Source organism: Sodiomyces alkalinus (genome assembly GCF_003711515.1).
Source record: "Sodiomyces alkalinus F11 unplaced genomic scaffold SODALscaffold_2, whole genome shotgun sequence".
Classification (NCBI taxonomy): Eukaryota; Fungi; Ascomycota; class Sordariomycetes; order Glomerellales; family Plectosphaerellaceae; genus Sodiomyces; species Sodiomyces alkalinus.
In genome coordinates, this window is record NW_021167080.1 from 2,595,052 (window position 1) to 2,606,657 (window position 11,606).

At 54.6% G+C, this 11,606-nt stretch overlaps 3 protein-coding genes across 3 annotated transcripts; 2 read left to right on the top strand and 1 right to left on the bottom strand.

The window, feature by feature from the left end:
• Positions 1-1,697: 1,697 nt before the first annotated feature.
• On the top strand, positions 1,698-4,376 carry SODALDRAFT_250619 (hypothetical protein; the record flags this gene model as incomplete). Its single annotated transcript, XM_028607418.1, has 1 exon — positions 1,698-4,376. A coding segment is annotated over one exon (2,679 nt), but the record flags the coding sequence as incomplete, so codon positions are not given.
• A 1,668-nt stretch (positions 4,377-6,044) lies between these two features.
• On the bottom strand, positions 6,045-7,572 carry SODALDRAFT_342966 (family 4 glycosyl transferase; the record flags this gene model as incomplete). Its single annotated transcript, XM_028613106.1, has 2 exons — positions 6,045-7,037; positions 7,129-7,572. The coding sequence occupies 2 exons, from the start codon at positions 7,570-7,572 to the stop codon at positions 6,045-6,047; spliced, it is 1,437 nt and encodes a 478-aa protein (XP_028468409.1).
• Positions 7,573-8,058: 486 nt separating this feature from the next.
• SODALDRAFT_376384 (MFS general substrate transporter) lies at positions 8,059-11,606 on the top strand (the record flags this gene model as incomplete). Its single annotated transcript, XM_028614810.1, has 8 exons — positions 8,059-8,080; positions 8,256-8,373; positions 8,509-8,604; positions 8,844-8,906; positions 9,003-9,138; positions 9,226-9,281; positions 9,398-9,495; positions 9,698-11,606. 8 exons carry the CDS (start codon positions 8,059-8,061, stop codon positions 11,281-11,283), a joined length of 2,175 nt encoding a protein of 724 aa, XP_028468410.1. The 3' UTR covers positions 11,284-11,606.

Consider the following 11,606-nt stretch of genomic DNA (forward strand, 5'->3'; position numbering starts at 1 on the left):
CGGATACCCATCAGCTTTTGTCTGCTGCAGCCAGTCAGCTCCGTTCCCCAGAGACCTCGTCCCTAGCATTTGCTCCGTTCTGTGGTCTTCTTTTTCTTTTCTTTTCTTACACAACAATCCTTTCGCTCCATATTGTCCCATTTGCCTCAGTCTTTCTTGTTGCTAGCCCTGGCTGCATCCATTCGATACGTTGCAACCCTTCTGCCAGTGCCCTCTTTCGCAGGCTGCCACCAGTCCCAAAATGAAGATACTCACCCAAACACTTTCATTTTCCTCTCGTTTATTTACATTATATTTACCAAGTTCTTGATAATAGCGATCAAACACCGACTTCTTGCACTCGCGACGGAAAGCCGTTCGTCATATTTTACTTCCCTCCTCTTCTCCGTTTCTTTCCCGCACACGGCCTCTCTTTTCGTATACAGACGTCAGTAAACGTCAAGTGCAAGATCCGGCCTGAAACCGCGGCCTGAGGCATAAAAATGCCCCTCCCCTTTTTCAACGCTCTCATTGGCTATGACCGTCCACCAAATCAGAGTCCACCGCCTTTTCGGGATTAGCGGCTGGAAAGTATAGGTACCTCTGCCGGTCGCCGAGCAGTGGCATCTTCCGGGTTTTTTCTTCTCTAATTATTATTTTTCATATTTTGTTTTCTAGGTTCCTTTTGTTCCGGGCTTACGCCGCTCTCGACTCATCGCCCCAATGCCCATCCGCACTAGGCTCCAGTACCCGGCGCCTGGCACTATTCGGGTGCCGGTAGTGCTGGGAGCTGGGAGGCGAGCACTATAGCCCCCCAACACTTACCTGCAACGCAGTAAACCCCCTTCCAGCCACACCCAGTCAGTACAGGAACTCTTCCTGTACTCTTCTTGACGGCACTTTCTCGTTCCGGGCATTTCCCCCCCACCCTTTCCCCATAGAACAAAAGTCTACCGGCGCATTTGCCCAGTCCTCCCACTGTCCCACACGCTGACTGGCTTTGGTTCCTTTTCCCATTCCTCCACTGTTGTTCCCACGGACCTCTCCTCCTCCCCTTCTTTCAATCTCTCACCCCCCCCATCCACCTTTTCACATTCACCTCTCTTCGCCTTGTTTTACGGTCAGATTCGTTCCGTCAGTCCCGCATTCCCTAATTCTATGATCTGACTGCAATTCACCGATTTAATCCTTCCCTTTGTCTTCGCGCCGCTTCGACTCGGCACTTTGGTCGTTTCGACACCGCGTTTTTCGTCCTCGTCGTCCTCGTCCTCGTCCTCGGTTCGACCCATTCCACCAGCCACGAAAGACTTTTCTCCGACACACTTGTGGACGAAATCGAGTCGCGCCTTGAAAATTACTTCCTTGATAATCCAGATCGCCTTTATAAACAAGTCGACGCAGCCAGATTCTACTCCTGTCTGTTCGTTCGATCTGTTCACATTGAGCGACGCCGACGCCCCCAACCGAATCGAGGCGTCTCACGTTCGATTCCCGAATTCTACAACGAACCTACATACCACAAGCACCCAAAACGACCATTACCGCCACGGATGATCGCAGTGCCTCGGGTCTCTAGCACTGAGAGAATAACCAACCTGACCTACCCGTGGGCGCGCGTCTGGACAGGCGTCGCCATGCTTTCCAGGCCGCTACGGTAATCAGCTTGCCAACATTTCCCTCTCATCTTCTTCCCTCAACGCGAGGTCACCCTTTAGATTATGACAGAAAAGCCGCAACCGCCGCATCAGCAGTCCTCGACGCAGATCGCGATTCCTAGTCAGACCCTTTCTGCGCCTACCGTCACCGCTTCTCAGCCCGACGCTTCGCGCAAGACCGACGCCCCGACGGATGAAGAGCCATACACGATTAAGTGCATCTGCAACTTCTCTGATGATGATGGAAACACGATTTATTGCGAGACTTGCGATACGTGGCAGCACATTGAATGTTTTTACCCCGACTGTCGTGAGGAGGCACTCCGCGAAGACTTTGCACACTCTTGTGCTGAGTGCAAGCCCCGTCACTTGGATATACAGAAGGCCATCGAACGCACCAAACGGCTCAGGGATGCTGCTGCTGCCCCCGAAGAAGCCCCGGACAAGAAGTCCAAGAGGCCCCCCTCCAAAAACAGCCATAAGAAAAAGCCCAAGCCGACCGACCTGCACCTGAATGGTCACGCTGGCCACCAGGAAAATAACAAACAAGGAAACACTTCTGATCATCTTCACCCAACAAAGAAGTCCAAGTCCTCCCACCGACCATCACACTCAACAAGCTCCCTGGCGAACAAACGAAGTCCGTCTCATGGCAACAGCCGAGCACACGGTCACCCTCCAAGTCCCGCATTCACGCCTCCTGAACTCCCGAATGATTTTGAAATCCATGGGTATTCGGCGAGGTTTTTAACTCTCTACGGCAACGAACCAGATCCAGATCCCCGTAAGACTCCGAGCAATTCCTTCTCTAGTTTGGCCACATCGAATGCCATGTCCCTATGGCTTCGCGATCCCGAAAGGATGAAGCAAGAGACCGGGCACTCGTTTAGCGATGTCTTTCAGGAATTGCCTGCAGACATCGATACACGCAAGCGGGAACTGGTTGTCCAGGAGAAGCTGCTTTCGCCGACACCGAACGTCCTCATCCGCTGGAAATACCTTGCAACGCCAGTCGCAATCGAAAAGGATGTGCCGCTGATGGAGCTACATGGCCAGATTGGCTTCCAAAAAGACTACTGCGCCGACCCCGAAAGCATGTGGGAAGAACTATCGACTCCGTTGCCGTTCGTTTTCTTCCACCCGATGTTACCATTGTGCATCGATACTAGGAACGAAAAGTCGCCAGGGCGGTACGTACGTCGGAGTTGCAAGCCCAACGCCGTCTTAGATACATACCTCTCGAACACGTCAGAGTATCACTTCTGGCTCGTGAGCGATCGGTACATTGGTGCGAACGAGCAGATTACGCTGCCGTGGGATTTCCGATTACCCAATACGCAAAAAGCTCGAATGTTGCATCTGATTGGCTTAAGCGATGACGAAGTAATCAATCGAGACGAGCCGGATATGGACGAGGTAGAGTACCAGCGGATATCAGCGTGGCTTCACCGTGTGCTTTCCGAGTCGGGCGGGTGTGCCTGCGACCTTGGCAGCAACTGTGCCTTTGCGCGGTTCCATCGGCAATATCAAGGAAGGACGCAGCATCGACCCCAGGCTACGAAGAAGAAGGCGCGCAAACCGAAAGTGCAGACCATCTCCCCAACAAGCACAGGCTATGCCTCCAACAGCCGTGCCGCCAGCGAGAGCCACGTTGACGAAATGGACCACGACGCCCGGTCGGCATCTGAGAGAAGTAAACCGCCCAGTCGGGACAGGACGCCTTTCCGGCAAGGGTCACTGGATCAGCCCGAGATTCTTACCGAACCGACCGACAGGGATAAACGAAAGGTGCAAATGGTCGAGGATTCATTCCGCCGCATGGAACAACACCCTCGCAAGAAGAAGCGCGTCTCTGACGGACCTAATCCAAAATCCAAATCGAAAAGCACGGCCACTGGCGCGGGGTCGGGCTCCAACGGACCGAGCCGATATGTGGATGCGGGAACTTCCAGAGAAAAATGGGGATCACCAACAAGCTCGCATTCGGCACACGGGCGGGATGCCTTCGAACCTTCTACTTCTGGGTCTAGATCTGTTGCGTCGCAGTCCCGCCCCGCATCAACTGCACCGCGACCGCAATACTGTGATGCTTCCGTCCAGACGGACCCTGTTGTGGGGGAATGGTTCAGTATCTCACTTCAGGCGCCGAAACCCCGTCGAAGAGTCATCTCCCTGTCGCAGCGTCTCCTCAACAACCGTCATCGTCTTCAATACGACGAGGAAGAAAGGCGGAGGCGACATGTTTCCATGGTCGCCCAACCTTCGTCAGCAGACACCATGGATCTCGACGACTCAGGTGAGAGACAGCAGCCAGGAGCGAACGTCCCCGCTCCAGAGAAAGAACCCAAACCTCCGGAGTCTCTAGCGAATTCCGAGTCGCGCGATGTTGCGATGACGGACTCGCCTTCTCTGTCACCAACGGTGTCATCAACATGGTCAAAGCCTCCTGTTTCAGACGCTGCACCAGTTGTGAATGGCGCCAGCAGTCCCGAGGAGGCCAAGGCACCCCATTTACGCGTGCAGATGCCCGTCCTCCCCACGCTGAGGACGTCGACATGGACGGATACAGATGTCACCCCGCCGCAGCCCGCACCGGCATCCCTAATCCCGTCGCCACTCTCTTCGAACAGTCTTTCTAGTCCGTTTGTTCCGGCTGCTGTCAATGGCATTGCGCAACCGAGTCCAGTCAAGAAGAAGCTCAGTCTAAGCGATTACACCAAGAGCCGGATGAACAAGGCTGCGGCTGCTGCGGCTGCGGCGGTTCCGAAGCCGAATGGAAACTTGAAAGTGGCGGAGGATACCAAGACACCTTTGGAGACCATCGTCGATGTCCCAGCCGCGGAGAAGTCGAGCGATATTGCTGCCACCACGATGACAACTCAGCCTAATGGAGTCAGTCCCATTTCACCGTTGACGATCGTTAAGAAGACCGATTCATCCTTGTAATATACTGTGGGAGTACGACGAACGTGTCTGATGATGGAGAACCATGGAGACGGGATTCGCCATGGCTTCTTGATTCCTTTACGGAATTTAATATCGGCTGGAGCCTGCACGTTTCGGTTATTTCTTTGCTGGGCGTTACAGGGGAGCTAGCGGACCTACGAGTCGGGGTGTTTGTTGTGCTTTTCGGCATCTCGAAACTCCGAGATGATTCAGGGCGAACGAGTCAGGTTCTGGCAGCGTGTGCAGTCCGTGGGCAATTCTCTCCTATGAGGAAAGGAAAAGAAAAAAGGACCGTCATGAAAAAGGGGGCTTTTTGGTTGGCAAAACCTTTCTTGATTTGATTTTGTTGCATCTCGCTCCAGCCCGTCGCGCCCATGGGAAGGGGAACGCCGCGGGGTAGACGGACAAGGGAAAGAGGAACAATCCTCGTGCGCGGGGTTGGGAGAGGCGCTTGGGGCGGCAACTTCTGTGTATTTCTATGGATTTATTGAGTATGAGGAGCCAGGGGTTCTTTTTTTTTCGTTTTCTTTTATTTTTCTTCCCTTTTATCCACGCAAGCCGAAGCTACCTTGTCTGGGAGGACCAGATGTGTGAGGGAGCCATGGGATGGGTTCAATGGAATGGAATGGAAAAGGGCAGGGCAGGGCCACGGCAAAATGCGAAATCTACGATGGATGAATTGTCCAGGGGCACGATTTGGCCCTTTTCTTGACTCTCGCTATGCTCTCTCCAATCCGGTTGCCCTATATCCGACGTGAACCTCGCCCAGTCAAGTGCAGATCATGCTGTGCGACCACGTCGAGTAGTTTATGAGCATCAGCTAGCCTGCTGAGGCTCTACCTACGTATATACAATGATAAATATCCATCCGTCTAAGGACAATGAACCTTGCTCTATTCCGACCGGATCCACATACTGGGTATGTCGTGAGAAGAGTGAAGCAACGAGACTTGAGTCGTATCGTCGTATCTGCGGAAGAAAGCCGGCTATGCCTCCAATAGGTGGTCCCAATTGCTTCTCGTGTCAGTAGGCAGTCCTTGGTCAAGCGGACAGGCGGGTTCTAGAGTTCAGCCATTGCGGATGGGTTCACTCGCCCACCTACCTGCCCCTCGTATGTGACGCCACGTCGGCATTCGGCACACAGAGCAGCGATGTGAGGGTGGAGGAGGGGGGAGAGTACGCGTGGCACTTCGTTTTGCACCGGTGAGCAAGGCATCGCGCCAAAGGTGTCTCCGACTGTGTTGGTGATGTGTGTTGTGGTCAGAGTCGTCATATACTTTTGACGTTGCACTGGTTTTTCACTGGACCCTTCACCAACGGTATGGAGGGGGCATCTCCGGGAGGTAGGACAACACAAGTGTAGAATGACACAGGAATGCATCGAGTTTCTTCTGTTTTCTTTTTCTTTTTCTTGTTTTTTTTCTTCTTCCTTTTTTTCCCTTTTACTTCTTTTGGCCGCCCAACCTAGGAAGAAACTTCGGTAGCTGAAGCGAGAGCCCAGTTATCTTCCTTAAAGATAAGAAGTGCGAGGCAGTGGCGGGCGAAGAGGCCAAAGAGACCGACGACCAGCTGGAGGATAGTAACTTCCAGTGCTAGCCGGTCTTCGCGGAGGGGCCCACGCCAGACGAGCCAGAGATTGAGGAGAGTCATGTTGCTCGCCTCGGTGATGTTGCCGTCCTCATCCTCGGAGATGCGGAGGAGGTGCAAGCGGGCCAAGAGACGCAGGGCGACGGCGACGAGGGGACGAGGCTGGCGGCCGGGCGGCCAAGTGGTGACGGAGGGTTCCATGAGGCCGGTGCGGGGGTTGAAGCGCGGGAGGCGGTGGCGCGGGCAAGGGACGAGGCCGAACAGCTGGGGGGCGGAGTAGGCAGCGTTGGCGAGCTGGGGAACGAGGAGAAGGCCGAGTGTCTTGGAAAAGTGGCCGAGGATGCCGACGGTGGCAAAGACCATGCCGGAAAAGTAGCAGTAGGTGTCGCCTACGAAGACGCGGGCGGGGTAGCGATTGTGGAGGAGAAGAGCAACGGAGACTCCGATCCAGGGGAGGAGGAGGTAGAGCGAGAAGAGGTGCGAATCGGTGGCCGGGTGAGGGTACGGGGTCAGGAGATATAAAGCGTCGTTGAGGACGAGGAGGAAGGAGATGACGAGGGATTGGGCGACTTCAATGCCGTTGATACCGGCCAGCATGTTGATGGATTGCGGGCAGAACATGGCAACGCAGGCCATGTAGACGTAGTACAAGGGCCCCAAGTCCAAGAGTTCGCCGAGATAGGGCTGGAGAGGGATGGGAAGGACGACGGAGGTGACGCCAAAGTCGACGAAGTAGACGACCAAGATGGGGATGGCGGCCAGACCGGGAATCCACCACTTGTGACGCCAGCGGATGTCGAAGAGGTCATCGCCGATACCAAGGAGGGCGGTGGTCTGTAGGGAGATGATAGCAGAGAGGTAACTGGCCAGCTGTAGGGAGGGAGGTCAAGATTAGCAGGTTTGATAAAAATAAAACAAAAAAGAGAAGGGGGGGGCGAAGAAGAGACGGCTTTCGTCTTACCTTGCTATGCGGGAACCGGTGAAGGAGGCGACCCTGCTGTACGTGCTCGACCTGGTAGACGACATCGCGGTTACCACCACCACTAGTGGCGGCAACGATATCCTTGTAGAAGGGAAAGGGAATGAAGACGATAAGGACGAGGAGGTATACGGCAGCGCAAACAGCACCCATACATTCGGGGATCTCAGGGCGATGGGGCTTGGAGAGGTCGCAACCCTTAAAGCCAGCCTTGATGAAGGTGGGACCGAGCCACCGCACCATGGAATGGCAGAGGGAGAAGCCGATCAAAGCGAGGGCGACGTTGGCGGCAAGAGGTTCGCCATCGCCATGAAAGGTATTGACAAGGACGACGCTTGCTGCAAAGACAATAGAGGTGTGCAAGAGGAACTCGGATCGGGAGAGGGATGTCCCGTCGGTCTTGGGCTTGGGGGAGCGACCAACCATCGTGGTGTTGTTGGGGATAATATTCTTGCTCTGGTCTCTGATCGGTGCGCGCAGATAAGTCGGTGTCAATCAAGGTGGTAACTATAGGCGACAGAAAGAATTATTAGTTATTCGTATCCATGATCTCTTGTGTGGTCTGGTGATCTGTTGATTTGAGGAAAGCGCGTGTTTGTGTTGGGCTCTGGGAAAGATGGAGAGAAAGAACCTACAAGGAGAAGAAAAGAAATAGGGGACATCAGAGCAAAAACCAAGAGACACCCAAGCCCCGAAAGAAAGAAGGGGAATAGCTAGAAAAGAAAACTAGTGGATATTGCTGTCAATGGCAAGGCGCATCCTCACAAGGCAGGATAGAAGACATTAAGAATCGGCAAGTGTTAAGCTTGAAGAGGAAGGTAGGTCGATGCGCCGCGCACTTGTGCTTGTGAACCTGTCGGTTTATTCATCCGTTAACCTATAAGCCGCGTGAAGGGATTATAAGCGAATACAATGACTGAATGGATGTTCCAAGGTGGAATGGGGATATAGGAGAAACCCGAGTGGGAGTGTGGTTGTGGGCTGTAAGATAATAGATGATGATATCTCGCAATGGAGCAATGGACACGATAGCTTTGATAGCTCAACGTTTCTTGTCGGATGCCAAGAAATGGAATTTTAAGTGCATTTAAGTGCATCCACTGACCAAGGGACCAAGCAGGGATCCGGGGTAAGAGCGAGTGAGCACCCAAAAGTGGAAGTGGCGGAAATTCTGACGAATCAGATCACCACACCCGGGACCCAGGTGTCGGACATTCTTGGCACAGAGTGGGAGTCAAGTACATACGAATGTATAGAAGTGCTTGTTTGGGACTAGACTGTATTATATAATCCAAATCAGCAGTACACGTGTACTAAGTCACATGCTTCTGACCACCGGGGATTCGGTAAACCAACTCTAAGCTCCGAACTATTCTCCACTCGGCCGACTCGGCTCAACTTCTCCATCCTCATCTCCTCCACCTCCTCCATCTATCCTAGGCCTGAGCTTCCTTCCACGTCTCTTATACTTATTCCTGCTGTAGAGGTAAGATGGCTAACGGTTAACAAACACAGCACGCCGACAACGGACGGTTCCAGCCTTACACTAACTATCCCGTACTACTTCATTACGAAGTACGGATACGTTCGACAGCAATCCATGCATCACATCACATCATGCCTGCTATTAGGCACGTCAACCCGAGTGGTCCCTTTGTTCCTCCGACTTATCGGCCCTCGGAATAGGGTGGCCACAGCGGCTCCTTGGCTCAGAAGTTCGAACCCTCACTGTTAGACGTCGGAACATTGTCGACTGGCTGGTCTCATTTATTTATTTTCTCTTTGGGTGCCAGCTTGCCGTTTTCCGTCTTCTTGACTTGGACTCGTCCAATACTAACCTCCCATCACTCCCCCAGTCAGCGAACGTTGAGTACAGCTGCCATTTGTAATTTCTCGTCAGGGACCGTTTGCTGGACATACGTTGTAATCATGGCCTCCCCGCTGTGCAAACAGGACCCCTCACCTCGTCCTACCCCTGGTCTCTGGTCTCTGGTCTCCGCATCAGCTACTCCGTAACCGCAGCATGCCTATTCCCTATTTGACATGTAAGACACCGATCCCTCGGTATCATTTATCCAGAACGCCCGTCTCGCCGTAGCGTCCCCCAGAGAACTTTCGCTTTTCATCTGTCGATTGTTTCCCACTGTCTTTCCTTTTTGACAAGAACAGTACACCGTCGAGCCCCGGGGAAAAAGAGATGGATCCGGAGAAAGGACTAAGGGATGGAGATGGTTCTTCGAAATCCACCAAGACAGAACTCGATGATGCGCAAAACATATCCATCACACCCTCTGACCGCCATAGTTGTGATCAAGACAGAATGGCCCTGGACCAAGATCACCCTCAGCCGTCGCAACCAGCAGATCCATATGAAGAAGTATAGCCGGTTTCTTTTTTTTTTCTTTTTCTTTTTTTCTTCTTTTTTCGTCTCTCCCTTTCTTCTCTTTCCTCCTCCTCGCTTCAACTCCTCACAACAAACGAACAATGAACAAACAACAAGACAAACAAGAAAAGAAGGAGAGACTAGAGTAGCAAATCTACTTACACCGAGAGCAGGACGTCCCCGAGAGAGTCCTCAGCAGACAGCCTTCCCACACAACAGCTAGGAGTAGACGCTCCATCGCCAGCTCGAGACGCACCCGGAGAGATGATGTCCCCGCAGTCTCGGACCCCATCCTCCTCACCCATCTCGACAAGGGCCTCGTCGGCTGGGATGGCCAAGATGACCCCGACATGCCGCTAAACTTCAACCCCAAGCTCAAGTGGACCATTGTCAGCTGCGTCGCCGCCATCACCTTCCTGACTCCCTTCGCCTCCACCATCCTAGCCCCCGCCATCCGCCATCTCGCCGAGGACTTCGGCTACGACCCGCACGGCGACCTGACCATGCCGTCCTTCCCCGTCAGCATCTACCTCCTAGGCTACGCCGTCGGGCCCCTCTTCCTCTCCCCCCTCTCCGAGATCTACGGCCGCCACATCGTCCTATGCTCCGCCAACGCCTTCTTCTGCCTCTTCCTCGTCGGCTGCGCCCTGGCCCCGTCCCTCAACTCGCTCATCGTCTTCCGCTTCTTCACCGGCGTCGGCGGTTCCGGCTGCATGACCATCGGGGGCGGCATCATCGCCGACATGATCCCCGTCCACCAGCGCGGCAAGGCCATCACCGTCTGGATGCTCGGCCCCCTGATCGGCCCCACCATCGGGCCCCTCATCGGCGCCTTCGTCGCCCAGGACATAGGCTGGCGCTGGACCGCCTGGATCGTCCTCATCGCTGCCGCCCCGACCGTCCTCGCCATCGCCCTCCTCTCAAGGGAAACCAACGCCCGCGTCCTCATCCACCGCAAGACCCTCCGTCTCCGCCGTGAGCTGAACCGCCCGGACCTCCGCTCCGTCTACGACCCGTCCGACCCGTCCGATCCCTCCTCCTCCTCCTCCCCTTCTCCTCCCACCAACTCCCAGATCCTCCTCCGCGGCCTGCTCCGTCCGCTCAAACTCCTCTTCCTCTCCCCCCTCCTCTTCTCCCTCTCCCTCTACATCGCCTTCTGCTACGGCGTCCTCTACCTCCTCTTCAACACCATCCCCCTCGTCTTCCAGCAGCAGTACGCCTTCTCCCTCGGCCACACCGGCCTCATCTACCTCTTCATGGGCGCCGGCTACGCCGCCTCCCTCGTCCTTTTCCTCTTCTTCTCCGACCGCACCGTCGTCCGCATGACCGCCGCCAACGGAGGCCGCTTCCTCCCCGAGATGCGCCTCCCCTCCTGCGTCTGGTACGCCTGCCTCCTCCCCGTCGCCTTCTTCTGGTACGGCTGGGCCGCCGCCGCCGCCCCGCACACCCACTGGGCCGTCCCCGCCGCCGCCCTCCTCCCGTTCGGTTTTGGTCTCGTCGGCGTCTGGCAGCCCATCCAGGCCTACATCATCGACGCCTTCCCCGAGTATGCCGCCTCCGCCCTCGCCGCCTTCACCGTCTTCCGTAGCGTCATTGCCGCTTTCCTGCCCCTCGCCGGCCCCCAGATGTACCAGGCCCTCGGCCTCGGCTGGGGCAACAGCTTGCTTGGCTTCATTGCCGTTGCTCTTATCCCTGTGCCTCTGTTGATATACAAGTTTGGCGCTAAATTGCGGAAGCACAAACTGAAGCTTTGATCGGAATGTTGGTTCGTATAGAGTGGATAAGAAATCCCCGAAGATTAGAAAAGGGTGGACAAATAATAACCAGGCATATCTCCAAGTGGTGAACTGCAAATCCTGATTCGGACATATTACGCTGCCCTTGTCCGTGGATCTCCCGTGATATGTGCCATATTCTAATACATTTATTAGGTAGAGTATGCTTCCCCTCGAAGCCCACTCCACTCGCAGCAGTTAACCTCAACTCCCCTCCCCGTCTTCCCGTGCCCTTGTTTGCCCCATCAAATCATTCCCGACGTCCCAGAAAAAGAAAAGAAAAGAAAAAGGAGGGGGGAAGT